The sequence below is a fragment of the Gopherus evgoodei genome, chromosome 18, assembly GCF_007399415.2.
Source record: "Gopherus evgoodei ecotype Sinaloan lineage chromosome 18, rGopEvg1_v1.p, whole genome shotgun sequence".
Lineage (NCBI taxonomy): Eukaryota > Metazoa > Chordata > Testudines > Testudinidae > Gopherus > Gopherus evgoodei.
The window spans coordinates 18,269,801-18,295,002 of NC_044339.1; the positions used below are offsets into that span (position 1 = coordinate 18,269,801).

Below are 25,202 nucleotides of genomic sequence, written 5' to 3' on the forward strand. Positions count from 1 at the left end.
TCAAAAGAAGGCCCAAATAAGCCAGTCCCTAAGAACCCCAACACTCTATGTGACTAGATCCCCCTGGCGTGCAGTCGGGGACTGTAGTGGCCTTGCTGTGCACCCCTGACTCTCGCTCCCCCGTTGCCCCTGCTTGCCAGAGCCGATTAAAAAAAAACCAACAAGCTGCAACAAGCCCAAAACTAGCCAAAAGGTAACTCACAAGCCAATTAAGCCAAAAACAAGCCCCATTTCTATGTTTTTTTCACAGGTTTGGCATGTCTGCTGCAAAACTGAAACCAACACAAAAATGAGGCTGCACACTGTGTGTGTGTCTGTGTGTGTGTGTGTGTGTGTGTGAGATCAGATATTTAAAGGGACAGGACATCAGAAATGGGAGCTATGTTTTGGACAGTCATGTTTGACCAAAATAGCTGAATGATTAGTATAGATGAAGAGGGGTGGCACAAGGTCATGTAAATCCAGCACCAGTCCTCAGAATAGGACCGAAGAAAGTAGACATACGTGGTGCAGAGGACTTGTTCTCACACCCTCTACATAGGGGTGAATTTCACCCCACCAAAAGAAATTACTAAAGCAAATTCCACTGTAATAATCACTCCAGTTCTTCAGAATTAAAAAAACAAAGAAACAAAAACCCTTAAAAATATCACGCAGAGCTAATAGTACTGATATCGAGGCGTGGGGAACTACACAGTGACAGATTTACAGGGATCTCCTCAAACCTAGGCATCCTTCCTCAGAGACCTTACCCTTCATTGTCATCTTTTTAACATTATTCCTGGAGTCACCACTCGTTCAAGCAATAGCTCCCTGGATCACAGCACAGTATCTGAAATCAGTATCGATAGATGCCTTCCAGCTATTTGTACCACTAATGGGTAACAGTGCTGACAGGGACACTCTACACCAAGATGGTGGCAGTTTTGTTATATATTTTGGAAGGTGATTGATTGGGTGAAATACCTAAAAATCAGTCTTTGGACACAAATGCCACTTGTACTCAAAATGAGACATTGCAGCCTGCTCGTAAGTGTTAAGAATGTTTGGTATGTTAGTTCTTGACTCTGTGAAAACACAAACATCTCTGAGCATATGAAATGCGGCAGAAGGAGGGCCACTAGATCAGCTTAGGCCAGCATCTTGTTTTAATAACAGAGGGGCTATTGGCTAAAAAGGGATTTTAAGATTGTCAGAAGAAATCACGTCTTTACAATGTAAACCATCTAGGCTTGGCTGCTTCTGATTACAACTTGTTTGCAAAGTCAAAGGATATTAAACCTGCTTCTAATGAATGTGCATACAATGTTCCCGATGTTCATTCACTTGGGAAAGGTTTTCGCATGGATTGATAACTGCTGTCCAAGCCAAAATAAACATGGACACTCTGGATCACTTTCAGGGGGCTTTATATCATGTAGTTCATCTCCTGACAGAGACATTTTTCACTTTTTACAAGATTTTACTCTGACGCCAGACAGGTGGTTCGGCTGCACAATACCCATGATTAGGGTGTTATTTACTTATTTGCAGAAAGGTGGCATGATTACAAAAAGGGGAATTGTTAAAGATTAGAAGTGGACAACAGAGAAATCACAAAAGAGTCAGGACATCTGGGTTCTATTTCCAGCTCTCCCATTGACTTGCTGCGCCACTTTAGGTGAATTAGTCAACATCTGTGCAGTGCTTCAAACTTTGCAGGTGGAGTTTCAAAAGCATTTATCATTGATCAAACTCCACTCCCACTGAAGTCAACTCCCATTAAACTCAGTGGGAGCAGAGTTAGGCCAATGCTGACTGCTTTTGAAAAATGCCACTCCGAAAGCACTATGCAAATGCTAGCTACTACTAGATATAGTAGGGAGGGGCAAGCATCTTTACTTCTTTTCTTTTCACCTCTCACACGTAGGTTGCCTGCTGAATTTTGAATACTCCAATCACCAAGTTGGAATATCTTTGATGGAGGCATTCATATAAATTATACAGCTACTGGAGGGGAGCGAATTCACAAATGCACCCATGAATCTGAAATTTCCAAATTCCATCTGAATAGCCAAACGTTGGCTTAGCTCCGTGTATGACCTGGGGAAAGTCACATGGTCTCTCTGTGCCTCCTTTTAGAGATTTAGAAAAAATATGTCAGTACTAATACAATATTATTGTTATTATTAGAATTGCAGGATTACCTAGGGACCCCAATCATGAACCAGGACTCTATCATGCTAAGTGTGGTTCAAAAGATAGTCACTATCTGCAAGAATTTACAGTCTAAGCAAGGACCTCATGAGGGTGTTGTGAAGCATTCTATAGAAAACATTGATGGAGCCAAACCAAGACCCCAGATCCAAATTCTCCTGGGAAAGAATTCATTAAGGATCCTATTTAGAGCCTACTGAAATCAAAGGAAAGACTCCCATGGGATCTGGCCCACACTCTCAATACTTCACTACCAGTATCTTGCTCAGCTCTAGTCAGACCCATCGGAGGGGTTTATATGAACTGAGTGTGTATCCGTGTGGGGGAAGGATCTTGGTCTATTCCCTAGTGATCAGGTGTCCATATCCTAGCTGGCCTCCTTCAGGGCCAAGAATTGAATAGGCCATGGAGCTTGAGTTATCTTTGCACCACTAGAGGTGGTTTTTTTCCAGCTGAAGGTTAAGGAACACGGGTTAGGCAATATGTAGAGGGCTTACATGGATGCTGTCTAGGCCAATACTGACCTGTGGCTAAATCAAGGATTTTAGTGTCTAGCTCACTCAGTCTGGCACTATTCAGCTATGCACAAAACTTGACATAAAGCCTATGCTTTGTTTGACTACATACATGGCAGCACATGGCTAGAAGTTCTGCACGTTTTTTACCTGCAGAGCAAGTTGTTATTTTATCAATGAGAGAGAGATGTTCTGTGGACTCTCTATCACGCCTCTGAGCCTCTTCTCTGGCATTTTATTCTGCAACCTACAGGAAGGACTTCATGGGATAGTTATGTGAGAACTACATGGGTCTACACCATACTCAGCATGAAGGAAGAAGCAGCACAGGGTGCATGCTTAGCACAACCGAATGCCTGCACTGGGCAAAGCTCACCTTGTGCAGAGGGTCAGCACAATGCCTATGAGAACCACTCCGCTCCTTAAACTGGCACTTGAGTGAGCCTTACGTGGGGTCTGAACCTGGCACGATCACTCTGATGTGTGGAATTGGTAGGAAAAAAGGCTTCTCAATGCCCTATCATACACAAATAATCACTTTCCATTCCCAAAACCCAGGATGTGCCCTGTACCATGCTAACCACTTCTTTTGGATGGATGTTTAAAGGAGAGATCTGCCAACAGCCCGGCAGGGTTTGAGACTCAGATCAGAGTGTTGCTCAGATAGAATAACGTTCTTGATAAAGTGCTTCCCTGGTTGTGAGACTCTGTGCACTGGAAGAGCAGTCACAGCATTCCAACGGCCAATACAAACAAGATAAAACACTGGAGGAAAATGAGGCAACTCCTCCATTGCACAGAGTGAGGGAAAGGAGCTCTGCGGATGCCAAAATAATTGGATAAATACACAGAAAAATATTCCTGATGGAGGCAGGAAAACACATTTAGACCTAGTAATTCTAAGCACATAATTCAGGAAGAAATTGCTGTCATGAAACAGTTTCTGTTCTGTTCCTCTGGTATAAATCCAGAGGCAAGCCACTCAGGCCAATGGAATTACTCTGGACTTACAGAGGAGTAAATGAGGGCAGAATTTGGCTCAGCAGGTGTAAACTGACATAGTTCCAATGAATTCTATGGAGTTGTGCCAGTTTATAATTGCCAAGGACCAGTACCTCCTATGTTGCTTAGTTCAGTGGTGCTTTGAGATCTACTGATGGAAAGTGCTATATAACAGCCGAGTATTATTATTATTATTATTAATACTGGCTCTGCAAGAGGCAGATGATGCAGGCAAAAGTCTGACATGTGCCACTTAGCTTGAGGGTAATGTATGAAGCCCTGAAGTGTGACATACCACAAATCAGAAGTGGTTATGCTGTGTAGATGCAGCAGTGTTGGCCATATTATGGTTTTCATCTAGTGCTGCTAGCCTCTTTTTCCACTGGAACAGACAATGTAGCAACAAATGTAAGAGGGGCTTTTTTGTAGCATTGCATACGATTGCATGGTAGTGACGCAAATGAGGCTATGATTACGGGTTCTCATTCCTCTCCTCTAGACACAGGCAATTGAGTTAGTAATTGAGGGGGAGGGATAGACATGCACACAGGAAGAGCAGGATACTGCTTTGAGCAATGGCTTTGATCTTGCATCACATGCTGCCTGAGAGCAGCATGTTTCTGCTCTGGAGCCTAGGCCGTGAATGATCGGGGCAACAAGTCTACAGAAGTACCCTGGGCCACATTGGGTCAGGCCTTTTGCATGCAGCAGAGCTTTTGAATAATCTTAACGGGCGTCTGCACATATAGTCCACATATTTTACCATTTACAAGACATTTTTAGGTCTTAAAATAATATTTCATCTTCTTGGCAGCGCTAAGTGCAGCCCACACATACAGAGTGTGGTGCTCTGGCCCCTGTAGATACTGGGCCATGTGTAGCAGCGAATGAGCCTGCTATGATCTTGATGCTGACATATCCGCCTTTTTCCGCTCACACAGCTGAGGCTTATGCTCAGATCCAGAGATGGTCCGTTCAAGCCCCATTACTAACAACCCACCCAGGACATTGTGTAATATAGTGATTCTCACCTAGGGGTATGTGCACCCCTGGGGGTGGGCAGAGGTCTCCCTGGGGGTACAGCAACTCATTTAGATATTTGCCTAGTTTTACAACAGGCTGCATAAAAAGCACTAGCAAAGTCAGTACAAAGTAAAATTTCATACAGACAATGACTTGTTTAAACTGCTCTGTATCCTGTACACTAAAATGTAAGTGCAGTATTTATATTCCAAAGGATTTATTTTCTAATATGGTAAAAATTAGAAAGTAAGTAATTTTTTGGTAACAGAGTGCTATAAAACTTTTTGTATTTTTATGTCTGATTTGTTAAGCAAGTAGTTTTTAAGTGAGGTGCAACTTGGGGGTACGCAAGACAAATCAGATTCCTGAAAGGGGTACAGTAGTCTGGAAAGTTTGAGAGCCACTGGTGTAATGTATACATGGACTTAGGCCCAGGCATCAATGCATATAGGGCCCAACCTTCACCCCACTTCAAATCGATGGCAGATTTCCCATTGATTTCAGTGGGGGCATGGTCAGACACATGGAACCTGAGATCGGTCTTACAAATCTTTTATATTTACTCGGCAACTTGTGACATTAATCCAACACAACAACAATACCTTCTGCTGGTTCAGGGCAAGGTAAATGAATCCCCTTCCGCTCAGGGCCTGTACATTTCTAGGGTCCTCCTTCAGGATGGCATTAAAATCAAAAATAGCAGTTTTCTTCTGGCCAAGGTGTCCATAACATCGAGCCCTGGTGAGAAGGGACTCTTCAGCGTAGCCACCTGGGCAAGAGAGAAATGTGCAAATCAAACAGAAAGGATGATACAGCCTTCTAGTGAGAGAGCTCCAAAACTGGGACTGTGGGTGAGATCACACCCCAGGCAGCGTGCTCTGCTCCACAACAGTCCTATTTAGAGGACTTAGGTGGTACATGGGTCTTTTGCACCCTCGTGTAGCAGGACGTAAGGCCAGCCAGCTATTGAGCTCTGAGCCTGGGGTAGAATAGCAGGAGATTGCATTGGGGCTCGGTCCCCAGTGGTTGGAAAGCTGGGCAAAAATATTTAAGCAAAATGGTGATGAAGAAACCTACCCAAAAAATGCAAAATTCTCCCCAGTGCACAAGAACCTAAACATCCCTTTCAAGCCCTCAGGATCTAATCTTACTTCCTACTGAACTCCATAGGAATTTTGCTGTTTGATTCAGTGACAGTATCCAGCTCTTAGCAGAGTGTTTAGTGGTTCAGCAGGGCCTTTCAGCTGCACTAGGGGAATTAAATGGGACTTAAGCGGTGCATAGGGCTGGGCTGGCTCTCCGCACAGAGGTGACTTTCACCCTTCAAGACTAAGTGTGTGAGGGGCACTAAAGAGATTATTTTGCACATGAAGCGTTATGCATTATGGCTCCAATGTTCAGACTCATATCAAATGGTTTATTTGCACTCAGCTGTCAAATACCGATGCTGCAATCAGCATTTGCACCCTATATTTCCTTGCGCTTTATCATGTCGCTAAGTTTAGTTCTGCCTTCCTTATGCTAAGTGGCATCCGACTCTGTGACCAATACCATGTTCTCAATAGGATGGCTCCAAGTGAGCAGAGACTGCCCCTTAGGCAACTGAGACTTTACTCTTCAGTTTCCCAGTGACTGTTGCTCTTTGGAGTTTTTATCAAGTAACTGTCCAAGGTCTCTTGGACGTCTCCTCTGAAAGCATAATTGGTTCTTAATGTCTATTTGAACAGTGTAATTTGTTTTGATAATCTACAACAACCTGATGTGTCTGAAAAATAAAGGAAGGAAAATGGTAACTTCCCAAGTGAAATTTCTAAAATGATATTTCCCCAATGGACATATTCCTGACCTTCCTCCCACGTTGCTGCACTTGCTACAGTTACGATAACTGCAGGGGACTTGAAACCTTGAAAACATGTGGGGTCGGAACTGCCCCGGTATGGAGAGACGCAGCTGTTTGGTTTCTGTCAACTGCAGCATTTTGAATCAGCTGTTCGCTGCACCCCTGCCATCCCTGCTGCACACAGATAACACGTGATGCAGCCAGTTACACAGAAAAGTGATCATGTCTCTTGTGAGCTTGGCTGTTTGCATTTTCTGTCTCTCCAACTTTCCATATGGAAATGGTCCTTGTCACTGAGGATGAAAAGCCAGTATCAACGGTGTGGGTTAGATTGTGACTTGGACTCACATATCAGTGACGTGGGGTAGGAGCCCCGCTACTTGCGGAAACTACCTGGACCTAGGGCAGTGGATAGAAGGGGAGTGGTTGGGATGGGTGGGAAATGGGCAGAGCCCCCTATGCGCTGGCTGGCATGAGGGGCTGGTATATGCCAGCCATAAATTACTACCCCCTGGAAGCAGCAAGGATGCAGGCAGAGAATCGGGATTCAGTTGAGGATGCTCCATTCTAGCTGAAGTAAACAAAAATGTTCACAACCGTTCCACCACACTAGAGATAGTGGCTAGGTTCATATCCCTATGTTACATCATGATAATAACCCAAGGATGTGGAATCTCCGGAGCCATTTCCCTGTAGCCCTTCACCCAAGCTCTGATTGTCTCAGCTGCTAACCAAGGCTGCTTTCCCTTAGCGACAGCACTTTTACTAATGGCATGTTTCCTGCACTTCCCTACTCGATGCCTTGGCCGGGATTCGTACATCAACAGAATCCTCGTTCCCCAGCAGAAGTGGAGAAACCAGGCTTTGCACATCAGGCAATGAGAGAAAGAAGACTATAGAGTCTGAGGCAGAACTCCAGTTAAATACAGCAGTTTAAATCAACAAGTGGCCAAGGTCTGCATTACCCAGAGAATGGCTGTCTAACCTTCGGAGGAATAGGCGTATCCCAGCTCCTTAACTGTAACATGGGGGGGAGGGGATCCTTATTTCACAGTTGTCAAAATTAATTGATGCTTGTGAGGTACCCAGATATTTAATTGATAATGGCCATATAAGTACCTAGGTGAATAGCAGCTATGTCCAAAGGGATCTTGCCCTATGCACACTTGTAATGATAGCTGCAGTAAACTTAGCCATTAACATTATAATTTATTTCACCCGTTCAGTAATAAAGGAAATTAAAAACTGTGCACAGCTTCAATGCTTTCCCTTAAAATGTTTAAAGCATCAGCCTCTTGGACCTCAGTGATATTTAACCAACAATTATATTTTACTCAGTAAAACAAAACAAAGACACTGGTGATCAAAGGAGTCTAAAAATAATAATAATGTTTTAGCTTTAAAAAAAAAATTGCTTTTAAAGCATGTACATGGGGAAAATAAGCTTTCGCCGAAGTTTTTCAAAAGGATAGAGGATGATTTACTCCCACCTAGTGGAGATCTACATATGGAGTGCTGCAGGACAAGTTTTATTTAAAGTTGGAGGCATTCAATTTTAGTTAGATCAGTGTGAGCAGATCCCTGTGTCTGTGTGGATCCAATTACAGGACTAGGCCCTGAATTTGTAAATATGGACAAATTACTGATTTCTCCCTTCACCCAAAAAACAACTTTACCTGCTTTGTAAAGTATTTTGAGATCCTTGAATGAAAAAGCAACTTGCAAAGTATTTTTGTTCTAATTTGGCTTTCAACAACAATAGATGATGCTCATGCAAAACCCTCTAGGCCGCCTCACAATTAATACAACTTGCAGTAACATAATGAGGACCATCCGGCAGTTTTAAATAATCATATGGGTTACAAATGATCGCAGCCAGCCAACAAGAGAAAAGCCCTTTCACCACATCAGAGACATACCCTCAGCCTTCCCACAGAGCATGCCAAACAACTGGATTTTGCATGGTGTCCAGAAGGCCATTGAGCCTAGACTATATTGGACCAAAGTGGGGACAATTTATTGTTATTACTTAAAGGGTGGTCCCACAGGTGTAGATTTGTGCGGCTTTTTCATCTGTGTTATGTTTTAAAACAGATATATAACAATGGAAAGAATAATTGTATTTGAAAAAGTTCCGTAGAGGCAGCAATCCTTGTTCTTTTGGTGGCTAGTACATAACAAAAAGGCCTAGCTCTTTTACCCATTGAGCTTAAAGACTTTTACAAAGGAAAGGAAAAATAACTGACACTGGGGCACAGAGAGGAAGTGACTTTCTCAAGATCACCAAGCAAGCAATGGGACCCTTGTCTGCCTTTTCTAGTGCTCAGCCCACGAAGCCACACTGCACAACTCTGCATTTGCCAAGAACTGTTTGTGAAAGGATCTCAAAGTGCCACAAAAGTCTTATCTGAGCCTGATAGCACCTATGACAGGTCTGCAGGTCCACCCATTTAAAGCCACTACACTGAAACCGACAGCTTAAAAATAATGTGTACAGCAAGTCGGTGGCTGAGTTGGCATAGAGCACAGGAATCCCACAAAGGTAGTTTTGTTTTCGGTGATGCTGTTGCCACACAGAATATTGAATGCTATTACAATTCATTTCAAGGAGCAGCTGAGGATGGAGACCAAGATGGAAAATATTTACTAACTCATCCAAGTCCAACGCTTTCCAGCTACCTGCCATTATCATAACATGTCAGTGTTTGAAATGTCCTGTCAAAAAGCCAGAGCCAGCTAAAGACTCCTGGTGAATAAAATGAGATAGCATTATATAAAAAAGGAATATTTTACTTCTCAGACGAGCCTTCCCACATGAAATGCTTTGCCAATTAGTCTTGAGAGAATAATTTCAGCATGCTGTATGCTGGAGATAATCAATTTCTGAAAGTGACTAAGAAGATATGGGAAAAGGCACCTCTAACAGTGATCTATGAAAATAGATAGAGGCTGCTTTGCTTAGAGCAGATGTGTAGCTGCAATTTGTGTTATAATCTAGTGCTTTGATTGCAGCAGTGCGCTACATTCGCAGTCAGAAAGAGGGGCCCCAGTGTGCTCGGCGATGCACAAATGCAGTCCCTTCGCCAAAGAGTTTACAAAGACAAAAAGAAAAAAGAACGTTGTGACAAAGATGGAGAAGGAAGGCAGAGGGTAACACCAGTAAGATCATGCAGTTACATAGTTCAGTCAGGGGCCCAGATTGCTAGCTCCAAATAAAATAAACAAATCAATACACAGTGGATGTCCCCAGCTAGCTGTCGTTGCTTTCTGATTATGGGCATGTGTCCCAGCAGAAGTGGGTCTCCTGAAGGGATTTGCGGGAGGAACTTGTAGTTAGTTACGTATGAAATTTTCAGATGTGACCCATGTTTTTTGTTGGCTTATTTGACACCCAGAGTCTCTGAAAAATTGGGGCACCAAAGTCAGCAGCCACATTTGAAACTGTTAGGAGAGAGGTGCATTCAGTAGAGCATTCAGAAAACCAGGCTCTAAATCTCTGAAGCTGGGCACCCAGAACTGAAGCACTCAGAGTTAGTAAATCCTCTAGAAAATCTAGGCCAAAGGGAAAGACTCACATTGACATCATTGAGCTTGAGATAAGGTCTTCAGTAACCTGTCTAAGGCCATACATGCAGGGCGGACCTGGAAGCAGAAAGCAGGTCTCCTGGGTTCCAGGCTTGGGCCTTGCCTGATGGAGCACACCAGCTTCCTCATGCATTAAATACATGGATACTTTCTTTTCACTGCTTAATTTTTATTGCTTGCAATTTTAAAGGTAGGGAAGATTAAAAGGGTTAAAAATGTTTTTGCTTGACAGAAATGACCATCCAAGAGACTCAGAACAGACAATAATCCCATTGCTTAATATGCCACTAGAAAGTGTTCAGATGTCATGGTGCTGAGGGCGATATAATAACCTATATAGAAGAGGAGAGAACCAAATTCTCTTCTGGTACAAATGAAATCAGTGGTGTTTGGTCATTCACCCAGCAGAGATCCTGGCTCTCAGTTTGTTTAGGCTTAGAGTTTTGTTGAACTTCCATCTTTGCGTTCCATTGGCCCTCATTTTGGTGGGCTATTGGTCAGTTTCCATTTCATGTTATTTCATTTGATGGCCACTGTTTTAGTCAACATTTGCCAAACTGACAACTAGCAAGACCTGTTTTTCAGAGCAATGCAGCAGGCTCACAAAGGTGACAGCTGCTCTTTTGTGGCTATATTTATTTATTTACCAAACCCTCTTAGGTTATTTGAGGTTCCCTCAGAAGAGGGATTGCTTAGCATTCCTTTTCTGCATCTTTGTCCTTGAAAATGTCTGCACGCAGTTAAGAGAAATCCCACAATTGCTGTTGGTTAGGTTTCTGCTGTTTGTCAGGAAATTGCTTTGATCAGACAGTTTGAGTTGAGTTTCCTAGGATACCTGGAAAGCTTCTCTCTAGTAAGTTATAATGGTCCCCTCTCCTCCTTCATTCATTGGTGGGAACTGGACCTGGACCCGTCAAAGGAAACAGTGTGGTGCTGCAGCCAAAGAAATCAGAGATGCTGTTGATATTTGGAACCACACCAAGAGGGAATGACTTGAAAGCACTTCTCCATTATACCCTAGCAAAGAGCAGCGTTTCTTTCTGGTGCATAGCAAAGGGAGACACACTACCCAGTGTAGCTCCAAAGGGGCATGATATGGCAACTTACTCAGTATGGCCAGGCCCCAGCTAGTTAGGAGGACACCTCTGAAGGTTTAGTAGATATAACGTACAAGTGGCAGCACACTGGGAGAAAGAATATCCTGGATGAGAGGGGATACTGGGAGGCAGAAGCAGAGTCATTTAGCAGTGAAAGGAGTTGGTTGGATCAGATGGGATGGAATCAGAAAATGCACACTACTCTGCTTTGGATATTAACCCAGACAGGGCTGTCTCACTGTCTCGCCATATAATGCCGTAGGTCAAGACATGTGAATGTGTGATATTAGGATTCCCTTTCCTGTGATCTCAAAAAATCAATCATTTGGCTGTGAAATGTACAATATATTCATCTGAAGGTTGCAGAACACGAATCTCTCATTCATTCACACACCTCCTTCCTTTCAAAGCAATTTCGATAAGCATCTTCATGTACTAAGGATTGTGATCAATAACAATGGTGCCTCCATATTGGATCCATTGTAAAAATTTTTTCCTTGGGAGGTCAATGAGTGCAGCCTTTTGGACAGCTGCTTGGAGAGATATGCCAGAGGATGCCCATCTAGCAATTCCTTTTCAGTTACAAGGCTTTCATCCTCAAGATATGCTCCAAACTTCCTCACCAAATGTTATTAATATTTGTGGGGCTGTAATGATCCGCACCAATAAAAGACCATGTCCATTTCTTAACAAGCATCTGCATCAGCAAGTGGGAAGCTGATAAGCCAGAATGCACTGGCTGTAGAACTGAGCTACCTCAAGGCAATTAGCAGTTTTCGTTTTCTTTTCATGATCTCTCTTCTTCTATATGCTACTGTCATAACATTTGCTCTGAGTGAAAGTCAGATTTCCATAAGAATAGAGTTCTGCTTAGAATGTGCCAGAGACGTTTCCAGATTAGCTCAGCCCCTCTCTTTGGGGAAAGCTGAGATAATGTTTCACCTCTAATGCCTACAGCCAGGTGATGTGTAACTTTTTAGCAAGGAATGCATCTGAAACACCAGCAAACTCATGGGAGCAGGGAAGCTCAGCTGTGAGTTAGAGGGATTTGGGTGGCATTTATAATATTTGCCATAGGTTAACACAGAGGAAACAGAACATATCCCATCAACATGATTAACATGGGAGGTTTCAGGGCACTAAATGGTTTAGCAAACTGAGAATGGGATGTGGAGCCCTCTCCAGCTATGTAGTCTGGCCCAGACTGGAACTAATCCAGAAGCCATTCCAAGCCACTTGCCATCTGTGTGAAACAAACCCTGTGTGAAACAAGGCAGCAATCATGGGGAGAAGTTTCAAAAGTTATTTTAGACACTAAGGACCCTATGTCAATAGGACTTCATTGTAAAATTTTCAAAGGGTCCTTAATCCCACTGGTGAAGTGGAGCCTTAAACCCTGGGCTCCTCAGTGACATACTTTTGAAAATTTTACTCTATGAGCCAAAGTGACCAGATGACCACAGCCCCAAAACACCATTACAATCATTTATGAGAACAGCCAGAGTGCGTCAGAGCAATGGTCCATCTAGCCCACTATCCTAGCTTCTGATAGCAGATGGTGCCAGATGCTTCAGAAAAAATGAACAGGTGATCCATCCCCTGTCATCCAGTACCAGCTTCTGGCAATCAGAAGTTTAGGGATTCCCACAGCATGGGGTTGCGTCCCTGACCATCTTGGCTAATAGCCATTGATGGACCTATCCTCCATGAACTTATCTCATTCACTGGTTGACTGTGCGTTGAGTGAAGAAGTACTTCCTTATGTTTGGTTAAAACCTGCTGCCTATTAATTTCACCAGGTGACCCTTGATTCTTGTGTTTTGTGACCAGGTAACTTCACACTTCCTTATTCACTTTCTCTGCACCAGTCATTATTTTATAGACCTTTGTCATATCCTCCCCTTAATCGTCTCTTTTCTGAGCTGAACAGTGCCAGCCATTTTAATTGATCCTTGAATTATTAATTACTTATTTTACAGTAGTGTCTAGAGGCCCTCATTGTGCTGGGTGCTGCACAAGGACACAGAGAAACTGTCCCCTTATAGAGCTAGCAGAAGACATAGACAAGATGTGAGAGCGGAGAGAGAGGTGAAGTGACTTACCCAAGGTCACGCAACAGGTCAGCAGCAGAGCTGAGAACAGAAACCAGATCTCCTGAGTCTTAGTGTGCTGCCCTCTCTGCTAAGGGATGATGTCTCCCTGCTGCTAGCCATGGCTGGGTTCTGCAGGGGAATTTCCAGATGACCAGAATAACCAGCACGACTTTTCACAGAATCATAGACATGTAGGGCATTTCAAGAGACATCAGCTCCAGCCCCCTGTGCTGAGGCATGACCAGGTAAACCTAGACCATCCCGGACAGGAGTTTGTCCAGCCTGTTCTTAAAAACCTCTACAACGTTCTTTGGAAGCCTATTCCAGAGCTTTACTCCCCTAATATCTAACCTAAACCTCTGGGAACTACAGGGAGCCCAACCAACTAATTTCACACTGGCACAAAGTAGTTGTTGGATGTTAAGGACTTTGGTCATTGTCTATCTGGGCTACTTCAAAGCCAGTAACTTGGAGGAGAGTGATCATGGCATACAGAACCCTTCTTCTGATCCACTTACACCCCCTCTCTGCCCCTGTAAAGATTTTGTTTGCATTTTATCATCATATTTAGAGGGAAACAGAAATAATGGATGAGGATTGACGTCTGTCCACACACTGGCCTACTCCCACAGAAATAAACCTCTCATAAGCCTACCTGATGCAATGATAGCAAAGGAAAGGTTGGCAATAGCTTCTTTGACATAAGTATCTCCCTGCTTATTCTTCAGGATGGTCATAGCCCTGGAGTGGCAGTGAGTTTGCATCAGCTTCCGATCTTCATCTTTGAAAATATCCATGATCAGCAGGAGGCAGGAACTGTCTCCGATTTGGATCACTTTCTTTAGCAACTTAACAAGGGCAGAGAAAAAGGGGAGGAGGGTTACATTGACATACATGGAAATCAGAAAGGATCAGAGGCAGCTGGACTGTGGGCAGAGACACAGGTAAACACTCCTGAGTCTAACAGTCTGAGATTGAACTAGAGCAGTATTTTTCAACCAGGGCTCATGATCCCCAGGGATGGTGATGAAAAGCAGTGAGGGGTGGGGTGGGTCACAAAGTGTCAACATTTTTATTTCAATTCTAAAGCAAGATAAAAAAAAACATTTCCCAACTAACTTCAGTGTAGCCCAAACCTTCAAAGTATGTGAGGTCAAATACGGGAGTTGTAACTTTGCCCCTTTCACATCCACACAGGAGAGCTTGCAGCCTTGCTCTCCTGCCAACCCTCACCCTTCAAGGTCAAGTATTCCCTGTCAATCTCTTGAAACACACACATAAATAAATTCGATGGGCTTTGCATTGCTGTGGTTAACACACTTTTTACTTTCCCCTTTATAATAAATGTAAAGGGGAGGGATGACATAAAAATGTTTGACTTTCCCTAAGAGCCTGTCAACCTGGAAAGGTTGACAGACACTGAGTGAGAGCCTATCATTTAGAAGGATCTCAAAGTAGACTCCACATCATGAGGAAATAGCCAGTTTGGCAATACAATATTTGGACATTCAAATGCAACAGCATGTTATTCTCAAGACAATCTCATATCCTAGAAGAACATGAGAGTAGCCATACTTTGGGTCAGACCAAAGGTCCATCTAGCTCAGTATCCTGTCTTCCGACAGCAGCCAATGCCAGGTGCCCCAGAGGGAATGAACAGAACAGGTAACCATCAAGTGATCCATCCCCTGTCGCCCATTCCCAGCTTCTGGCAAACAGAGCTGATGGCAGGGGCGGCTCCAGGCATCAGCACGCCAAGCGCGTGCTTGGGGCGGCAAGCCACTGGGGGCACTTTGCCTGTCACCGCGAGGGCGGCAGGCAGGCTGCCTTCAGTGGCTTGCCTGCGGAGGGTCCGCTGGTTCCGTGGCTTTGGCGGACCTCCCGCAGGTGCTTGCGGGAGGTCCGCCGAAGCCGTGGGACCACCGGACCCTCCGCAGGCATGCCACCGAAGGCAGCCTGCCTGCCGTGCTTGGGGTGGCAAAATGCCTAGAGCCACCCCTAGCTGATGGACACCATCCCTGCCCATCCTGGCTAATAGCCATTGGTGGCCCCATCCTCCGTGAATTTATTGTGTTCTTTTTTCAACCCTGTTATAGTCTTGGCCTTCATAACATCCTCTGGCAAAGAGTTCCACAGGTTGACTGTGCGTTGTGTGAAAAAATACTTCCTTTTGTTTGTTTTAAACCTGCTGCCTATTAATTTGGTGGCCCCTAGTTCTTGTGTTATGAGAAGGAGTAAATAATACTTCCTTATTTACTTTCTCCACATCAGTCATGATTTAATAGACCTCTATCAAACCTCCCTTAGTTGTCTTTTTTCCAAGCTGAAAAGTCCCAGTCTTTTTAATCTCTCTCTGGGTGCATTACTTTCTCTTGCTGTGTATGGGCCATGAAACATGGAAACGGCAGACATTTTGAAATAAAGGCAGGAAAAATGTTATCCAAAATTCCAAGCTTTGGAGTAGATTTGCTTTGAATTTGGGGAGAAAGCTTGGGTTGGTTCTTATTAGAGATGGTAAAGAAAAGGGAAAAGAATTGTGAAAAAATTCACAACATTCAAAGAGAGCCGAACTGAACCATAATGGCCCCAAAGAGATTCGGTCTGATGGAGAGACTGGGCGAAGAATCTCAGTTACTTATCTGGGCCACAAAAGCAAAAATCAAGGAATTAATGAAAAGTCATCAAAGAACCATCCCTGGTTAGTACTTTTCACAGCTGAACTGACAATTAGGGTAAATGTTTAGGTCCAATTATCACAATAGAGGGATTCTTCCCTCTAATGTCCCCTATGGTGCTGAAGGCCACTGTGCTGCTATCTTTTGGATGATAACACATAAACCAATCATTAAAGATCCTATTTACAGTATTCACAGGAAGAACAATGTTCTGGCTAAATTCCAACTCAGAAAAATCACATTTGGCTATGGTCAGTTCTCTGAGCACTTTCAGCCAGGTACTGTATTGACTGTTCAAAAAATGGCTGTGCTCTGTTACACTTTGCCACAGATGAATGCATTTTAGTGGTGGGTGACATGAACTTCATTTCATTCGCAAAGGGCTTTTGGGATGGAAGGTTGCTGGGTAAAGGTCAGGTTATCTTTATTACCTCCTTTTAGAAAGTGTGCTTTCCATTGCACCAGAAAGGCAAGTTCACAATTTGGATAGGCATTTTTTCATATAAAACATGGCGCAAACAGAATAAAGAGGCATTGAAGTCAAAATGAATGTAATGATTTCAGATGCTCCCTTCCCCACACCCCTTAGGTACCAATTCTGATGAGAAAAAGCTGAACTAGGCTCCATTCTTCACTGCCATATGCATGCAGCTGGGCATATGTGAAGCAGATGTCAAATCTCACCACTCCAGGATTGCACCTACCCTATACGCTTCTGCAGTGATGGACACTTACTGCAAAACAAGTGCAGGTGGAGTAGTGCAGGCATGTGAGCTGCCACATTATGGGGCAGGTGGCAGTGAAGAAAATTTGCCACTGTCTTTCAGACACTGATCTTCAGGATTTTCTCAGTGTTCCTGATGGCTATCAAAGCTTGCAGGACTTGGAAAACTGTGGAACGGAAAGAAAAACTTCCACAAGAAGTTTTATGCCATCAGTTTCAGAGTTCAAGTGTGATTCCATCATGGAATATGCTCCCTTGGGTAACATGTCCTGGCCAAAGAGTAAAGCAATGGATTTTCAACCACTGTTTTTGTGCACATCCAAAAGGGGGGAAAAGTGGTGACTCCAAATAACAAGTACATTAAAAAGTTTGTTCAAAGTCAGACTTTCCAAGGACTATATGTGAACTCTGATGAGTGGTATTATTCACTCAGAGCTCTCACATTCTCAGCACATAGCACAGAAGTTTTATACTCCACAGGGAAAAAATAACACATTTGGTTTGATGGAATACTTTTCTCCTTTTCATCTGGCGGATTTATTACACAGTTTAAAAATGCAACAGTGTCCTCTGCTGGCAAACTCCAGTCATTTAACTGTTTAATCTTGGCAGTTATATCTGCTTAGCAGAAATAAAAATTCTCGAATCCCTTTCAATTTAACAAGCAATCTCCTTATGCCCACAAGCATTTGTCTCTTTTATCCAAGGACCCCGAAACACTTCTGCTAGTGATATTATATTAAGCTGAATATTTTTCTTACTCTATTTATATTTTAGTGGCACCTGCAATATGCTTGGCTCCACCTAGATCTGTAGGAAGACACACTTTCTGACCAGGGAGCTCCCATTCTAAAGTAGCAAGTCTTATTAATTATCATCACATTTGGATCAAATGAAATGCGGAAGTTAAAGAACTTGTTAAAGTTCATGCAGCAAGTTTTTGTCCAGGAATCACAAGTGTCCTGACTCCTAGAGCTTTGCTGTAGCCAATAGATTCAGTGCCACTGCTACCACTGTGCATCAGATTATGGCTACTGATTTCCTCCTCCATACGTATATGTGCCACTGATGCTGTACATTGTTAGGAAGTTACAATGAGTGGATGTGATTTTACTGTGGCAAAACACTTCTTCCTAGAGTTTCCAAACTTGATTTCAGTGGAGCTGTATGTATGCAATGAACATGATAACCAGTCTGCAGGTGCTGAGAGAAAGATTCTGAATATCAACTTACCTTGGAACTTGAGTGCTCTTTAAGACAAGCCGTTACCTAAAACCAGAGAGGGGAAGGGACTTCTGGTTCTCTTAGTAAGTACCAACCAGGGTCAGAGCAAGAAATGGAGTTCTTTGTACCCCAACTTCCTAGTCACTCACCTTCCTGGTAGCTTTTCACCTGATGGGTCAAGTATTAGGTTTCCTAGGTTGGGTAGGTGAGGGAATTAGATATTCTCAGATTTTAGGTGAACGTAGGATTTAAACTGCATTTCTCAATCAAGGATTTCCACCTGTGAGTAGAGTGAATCCAGAGACTTGGTGGCAGACAGTAATTTTTTACCCGTCCACTAGGGAATACATTTCATAAGATTACTGCTTTATTTACAGGGCCATAAACACAGACATGTTCTCTGCTTTCGAGAGACATGAATCCACTAGCCTGTGAGATCCTAAAATAAGGCAACAGTTTGCAGATCTTCTTGCTGCCTCATGTAGCCACCGGGAAAGAGTTACAGAGACTCATTAGCAAGACTAGGTAGCTGCAGAAGAAAGGCAATAGCTATTTCCTTCCCTTTTAAGGGAAAATTACCAATCCATCAATGATATTACCACCACAGCAGCACATTCAATCATGCTCTATCTAGTTAAAAGGCTCTGATGAAAGGTGTCATTAAATGCAATGTGATGAATGGGCTGCATTTGGTTGTGTCCTTGTACAGCCTGTGTTACAATCCAAGACCTTCCCCTTCCAAGCCTGAGTTTGGATCATAAAAGTTCTGTTAGTGGCTGGGATACTTAAATCTAATTTTAGCTCTGAACTTCACCATGTCTCCAACCCTGAGTCTGCTGCTGTGGAGTCTTACTGCACATTAGAGATTTTAATTTAAGAGGTGAGATGCACTTGACCAGGATTGTATTATTTTTGGTCACAATAAGAATGTTATCACACATGTGCATGGCACTATTTGTGCCAAAGGCTCCACACTGCTGTAAGTAGGTCCACTGTAACTAGCCACAGGGAAGTGACGAAGCCCTGGAAATTCATCTGAAGCTTTGCACTCCCCAGAATTAGAGTGGGTTGATAAGTTTTGAATTTAAAAATCTCCAGCAAAAAAAGGGACTAATTTTTCACCAAAATGTTCATGAAAGATTAACCCATTTCCCAAGTAGCTCGCCCCAGAACTTTGCCAATTTTCTTGTCCCAGATCACGACGCACAAATTGTTCATTTCTTGCAAACACCACTCAGTGCATACATACGGCATCCCTAACATCAGCCAGCGAGAACTGTGGACTCCCCAGTCATTTCACCCACAGGACTTCGTCTTGCTTGTGTTGCCAGCCAGATACTTATTTACCTGAGTCCCATCATACAAGAAGCCTTTCTTCAGCTGCAGCAGCGCCAGCCTTGCCAGGATGGGAGATCTCTGGGGATTCCTAGAGAGGGCAACCAAGAGGATTCTGTGAGCTTCTTCCACGCAATCCAGCTGGTACAAGGCATCGGCACACAGGATCTGAGAAGCTTCATCAGAAGGGTCCAGCTCCATCAAGAGAGAAGCCAGCTGGTGAACCCCGAAAGCATCTCTGCATAAACAAAGGAAGAACTGCTTGTAGTTCTGGTGGAGCTTATCTATCGGTCAGACCGTGCAACTGGCTCTGAATGAGCCCCGTACTACAGTGGCAGCCAAATTTCACTGTCTCCAGCAACAGAGAACTTCCTGTCGCTTAAACATTTGAGCCACGTTGTAAACGTTTCATCAAATGCCTATTTGTAAATGAGCTTATAAGTACAGGTAAAAGCCTGGCTTCAAAAGAGGGTACAGGTCCATGATGGGGACTCCTAGACGCTATTCAATACAAATAATAAAAATAGTAAGTATAGAAAATCATGTATTATCTCAGTTGAAGAACTCTCTCCTGCTAAAAATTGCTATAAAACACTAATACATGTACATGGGAACAGCCTTGTTAGACACCCTCCCGCTTTAAGAACACTGGAGTGGGACTTAGGAGATCTGGGTTTTTGTCCAGGCTCTGCCATTGGGTGACTGTGTGGAAGTCATTGCCTTTCTGTGCCTCAGTTTCCCAATTTGTAAATGACACTGACCTGCTTTGTAAAGGGCTTTGAGATCTACCAAAGCAAAATGCTTTATAGACTTAGCTATTATTAATAAGAGACCTCTCTAAAGTATCCCCAATTGTATAGGCCAAACTGTGCTCCATTTGTCACCAAATTTCTAAACTCATTTCTTTTCCAATCTTTAGAGCTGGTCAGAAAATAGTTGAGTATTTTCCAGGAATAATATAGAAATAAATGAAAAAAATAGTGGTTTTGAAAATGTTTTACAGCAATTTTCTGTTTTTTTGGCTGAAAAATTGAAAACTGGAGACAAATGTTTTTGGTTTTCAATTCATCTTTGAAAAAGTCGACAATTTCTAAAGAAATAAAATTTTTCACAACCTCTTCCACTCCTCCCCCCTGCAAAAAGCCATTTTTCATTAAAAAAATCAACTGAAAAATACAACCAGCTCTGCTAATCTTATTTATAGCACCCTCCCTGGGAGAAAGTGGAGCAGAAGCTTAAATGGATTTAAATGCCATAACTCTGCTTTGATTTGTTTTTCCACTTAAGTGTTACATTCATTAATTTAGCATTGGACAATGGTACCAGACTGCCAGCCCTGGACAGGAACTTACTCTTTTATCCTCAAACCAAGTGCAGCACAGATAGCAGAAAATCAAGCCTCACCTTCAGTCATTCATCCCTGATCTGGTAGGACCTCTTTTAGAGAACTTAGGAGAGTTGTCTCCATGGCTCATTCAGTACTTGAACTCTGCTGAGATTTCCAGTGAGGGGGCCTATTAGCACCAAGAATGACTGACTGTTTTGGTGATGTGGATATCTACTCCATGAGAAAACAGAGTGAGTTCCCTCCATCTCATTTCATAATGGACACTGAGCAGCCCTCAGATGTTAATGGCTTTTGCCCACTACCAGTTTAGGCTGGGTTCCCACCAACTAGTGACCTAGATATGAAAGGGTCTGTATTCCATTCCCACCCACCTGAACAATCAACCCGCCCAGGCCATACCCTTCTTTTGTCAGGAATCCATTCAGTCCTGCTCCTTTCTTTTGCCTGAAGGCTGAGCTGCCTTTTGGAGATGTTTTTTTCTGGAGTATCTTCTGCCCTTCTTCCTGGAGCACCTTCAGGAGCAGCCCTCTTTGGTTCCAGGGCACATAGGACTTGACAGTGAGGATGGTTTCGTCTAATCTCAGTTGACAGGCAGTGATATAATCCAGGGCCGTGAGGTAAGGACTGCCACCCAAAATCCGGATAAGTCCCCGCCCGCACAGGGCTTTCACACAACTGTTGGGGTGTGGGGAGTCATGTTCGATGACCTTCTGGAAGTCCAGCAGGGCTTGCTGACAGTCACTGGCGTGGAGGTAACAAAACCCTCGCAGGACTAGGAGGCTGTTGTAATAAGTATTCTGGTCAGACTCCAAGAGGTGGGTGCAGATCTTCAGAGCACTGTTGACTTGGTTGCTCAGCAATTGGCAATCTGCCAGTCGGACACTCAGCTCACGCCTGGACCCTGGGGCGATCTGAACGAGGAACTGGAGAGTGTGGATGACTGGGGAAAGCAGTTCTGTGCCAGCATCATCTCGGAGCTCAGGCCGAGTACGCACAGCTTCTCTGTAAGCCGCAAACTCTACATCCAGGACAGCTCTGGCCTGTTCTTTAATCCTCTCAGTGTCGCAAGATGAGAAAAGCTCATCAAAGTGCTGCTTTGCTTGGCCAGGGTTTATCTTGAAGGCGTCTGTCAAGTCCTGCATCATCTCCCGTGTCCGCCCACCTAAGGAGAAGTAAGCAGCGGCCCGGCCTAGGAGGACACCCAAAGCTCTCTCATCTCTGAGCTTGCTACCAGCAGATAAGGCCTCCATAACCTTGCTGTAAACTGCCACACACTCCTCAAATTTGTGTTTCTCATAGAGGTATGCAGCCTGTGCCAAGCACACCTGGATGCCATTCGGTGCCACTGCAATGAGGAAGTCATAACAGTCACCCAACTGGCTATCCAAAGCCCTGCTATCTGGACCCATCTCCCGATGCGCTGAGAGGTAATCAGAGAAGGTCTGGATCACCAGTGGCAGGTGTTCCCTCTGCCTGCTGCATACATATGCCACCGTCTCAGCCCGGTGCATCACAAAAGCTTGGATATAGTCCACAACTCCGTTCCCAGATTGCGTCCCCAACAGCACCCAGGCCAAAGCCCTCGTCAGGAGCAGCTCCATTGACTGTTTGGGATGAATGCTGAGCAGGGCATTGCACCGGCTCACCACATCTTCATAGCGCCTCTGCCTGAGCATGGCCTCTAGCTTGAATACAGAGGAAGCCAAGTTGTTGGGGCTTAGGGTGGATAGAAAGACTGCAGCTATTCCCACGTTGAGTGACACAATGGCCAAGTTGTTGCAGTGTATCCTGGGAATCTGACTCTTGCCTGTGCACCACGTCTCCAGGGTAGCTATCACTTTCTCCCAGGGCCTCTTCCCAAGGGACTTTACTTTCTGCACTGCCAGGAGTGCACTGCAGCTGAATGCAGCCATGTAGAAAGCTGTGGCTAGCGGCAGCTCATCCATAGCTAGGTGCTGGTCCCCTTCCTTGCAGAGCTGTGTGGCAAGCTCCTGAGCTGACATTCTGAACACAGAGGCATTTACATCTTCAGCAAGTGTGGTTTCACACACAGCACTTTCAAGTGCCTGTAGAAAAGAAATTAGAGCAGTTAGAACTAAGCACATTGCCACAGCTCATGGGTATTCATCGTTTTTTCTAAGCCATCAAATTGACAGACACAAACAAGGGCCTCAGATGTTTTGAAAGTCACAGAGTCGTACAAAGAGCAAAAAAATTGGTCACTGAAAAGTATGCACCTATAACCAAAAAAAGGTCCCTCCCCCAAGAGCTCACAATCTAGGGAGATGATTGTAGACCTTGGGTGGATACAAGAATCAGGGGGAGCACAGAATATGCTACACAGATCTACATGTGGAACAGAGAGGAGAAATTTGCCCTCAGTATTTAATGCTGAATTTTGTTGTTAAATTCCATTTGACAACATATATGAAATATTTTCAGCATCAAATATTGGAGAGGAGGAATTTAACATACTTGTGTAATAAATAAACCTACCATTACTCTGCTGCTGTCTTCTAACTATCTCCCTTCCCCATCAAGCACATCTTTCTTTAGCCTCCAAACCATAGAGGGCTGTTCTCTCCTTTTCCCCAACCATGCTTTTGGACCCATTGTATTAATTTAGATGGAACATATGGGCCCAAAGAGTCAAAGGTGTTAACATAATCCAGTCGCTGTCCAACATTAAACAGTTTTAAATGAAGTTTGAGGTTTGGGATGCAGAGACCTCAGCTTGGTAAACCCAACAATACAAATCATTTAAACCTTTTATGAAAGATACAGAAAGCAAGAGAAAATAGTTAAAGCATTGGAAAGGTAAAGTATTAAGAAAGGCTTTCATTTTTAACAATACCTCTTGCTCCCTTTCCTTTTGCTGGAGAGAGTTTTTAGAAGAAGCCACCCTCCCCTTGTTTGACAGTCTATCAGATGGTATCAAAGACGGCAATCATAGGGGAAAAGAGAAGAAATTAGCTGAGATGGGATGGAGCTGCTGTTATTGCTGTTGTTGTGAAGGGCCAATCCCGTTTCCTAAGAAGATAAAACTAGACAAATGCTCATGAAAGTGGAAAGAAAGGAACAGCAAAGCTGGAAAATGCAGCTTCTGGCTTTGGTATTGCAGGAAAACCAGGCCCAGCACATAGTCTTATCAGCCACTCCTGGCAAACAGCACCACCCCCACAGCGGAAGCCTTTGGGACATCAGTCTCATATCTCACCCGAGAGACAGCAACCCGCCCCTACGGCACATCAGTGAACTAGTTCAGGTCTAATTTCTGAATCCCCAGCTCTCAATAAATTCATCATCCCTTATTGGCTTCCATGAGAACAGAGGCTACACAGCACCTTTTACCTGACCAGCAAGTGTAAAGATATATAGCCAGCTTTGGGCCCGAAGAAGAAACCATTTGGTGCCCTGTAGTTGGTGCCTTTTATAACTTGTTTCCCAAAACATTTGCTGCATCATCCAAACTGAATGTTTACAATTTTTTTTTTTTAAAAAGAGGAAATAAAGTGGATGCTCAGAATGCCAGTTCTTTGGTGCTGGGGCTGTCTTTTCATTTTGTGTGCGTGCAGCGCCTAGCTCAATGGGGGTTAATTTCCAAATGCCCTTCCCTGATTCAGGTGTTTGCTCTGTCTGACTCTGCTCTGATCTGTGCTCCTCCCATCCCTTTGTCTGACCCCCTCCCTCCTCACCCCACCTGCACCATCAGACTCCTTCTGACAGCTGGACGCTGGGAAAGAAACAACCACCCACCCCACTGCTTTGCCTGCTGTTTGCCATTCCTCAGACATTGTAGCTTTGCTGGGCACGCGGGGAAAGGGAGGAGGCAATTTGAAGCTTGTCTTTGTTTCTGAAGCTGGGGGGTTGGGTGTGTGTGTGTGGGGGGGCAGACTATTGGCACAAGCAGTCAAGTCTGTGTGGATTCTCCCCAGCTTTGGGATTGGAGGGGATTGGGGAGGGGGGCTCACATTCTCTCCTCCCACTACAAAAAGGTGGGAATCTACAAAGGTTAGACAGGGATCAAACCCAGAGCGGCTCACTCCCCAGACAATGGGACAGAAGAGCAGAGGAAACAAAGGGCAGGGGGCCGGGGGAGAAGGGCACAAGCAGGGCCTGGGAACTCACGTCTGAACACGTTCATGCGGTGAAGGTGCAGGGTGATCTCGGAGATTCCTTGCTGCTGCACTCAGGAGAAGTGTCTGCTGCTGGGAGAGATGGGGTGAGAACTGGCTGGCTCGGTTCATCCTGCCACATGCCCTGTTACCCAGGAGACGGTAAACACTAACACAGGCTTCTGTTCCCGCAGGCAGGGGATTGCTGCACAGTGCAGGCACACAGGCCATGGCTGGCGCACTGGAGGGCTTGAAGCCTGAACTGCCAGATCTATCTATCTATCTATCTATCTATCTATCTATCTATCTATCTATCTATCCCTACACACCCCCTCTATCTATCTATCTATTGACCCTTGCAGTCCCTTCTAATCCTATGATTCTATCTCTTTGTCCTACTAGTCTCATGCAGTGTAGTTGTAGCCAGGTT

The 25,202-nt window shown here is 44.1% G+C and overlaps 1 protein-coding gene across 2 annotated transcripts in view; it reads right to left on the bottom strand.

Annotated features, from left to right (window-relative positions):
- Positions 1-24,872, bottom strand: part of TTC34 (tetratricopeptide repeat domain 34) — a 44,028-nt gene extending 19,156 nt beyond the window's left edge. Inside the window, exons 1-5 of one of the 2 annotated variants that reach the window (XM_030537870.1) lie at positions 24,786-24,872; positions 21,057-22,723; positions 19,322-19,400; positions 14,007-14,199; positions 5,339-5,505 (exon numbers count right to left, since the gene is read on the bottom strand). In XM_030537870.1, coding sequence (XP_030393730.1) covers positions 5,339-5,505; positions 14,007-14,199; positions 19,322-19,400; positions 21,057-22,660 — 2,043 coding nt within the window. In that variant the 5' untranslated portion in view covers positions 22,661-22,723; positions 24,786-24,872. Of the gene's footprint in view, positions 1-5,338; positions 5,506-14,006; positions 14,200-19,321; positions 19,548-21,056; positions 22,724-24,785 lie in introns of both variants that reach the window. The other variant, XM_030537869.1, reaches the window with a different exon arrangement.
- Between the last annotated feature and the right edge of the window lie 330 nt (positions 24,873-25,202).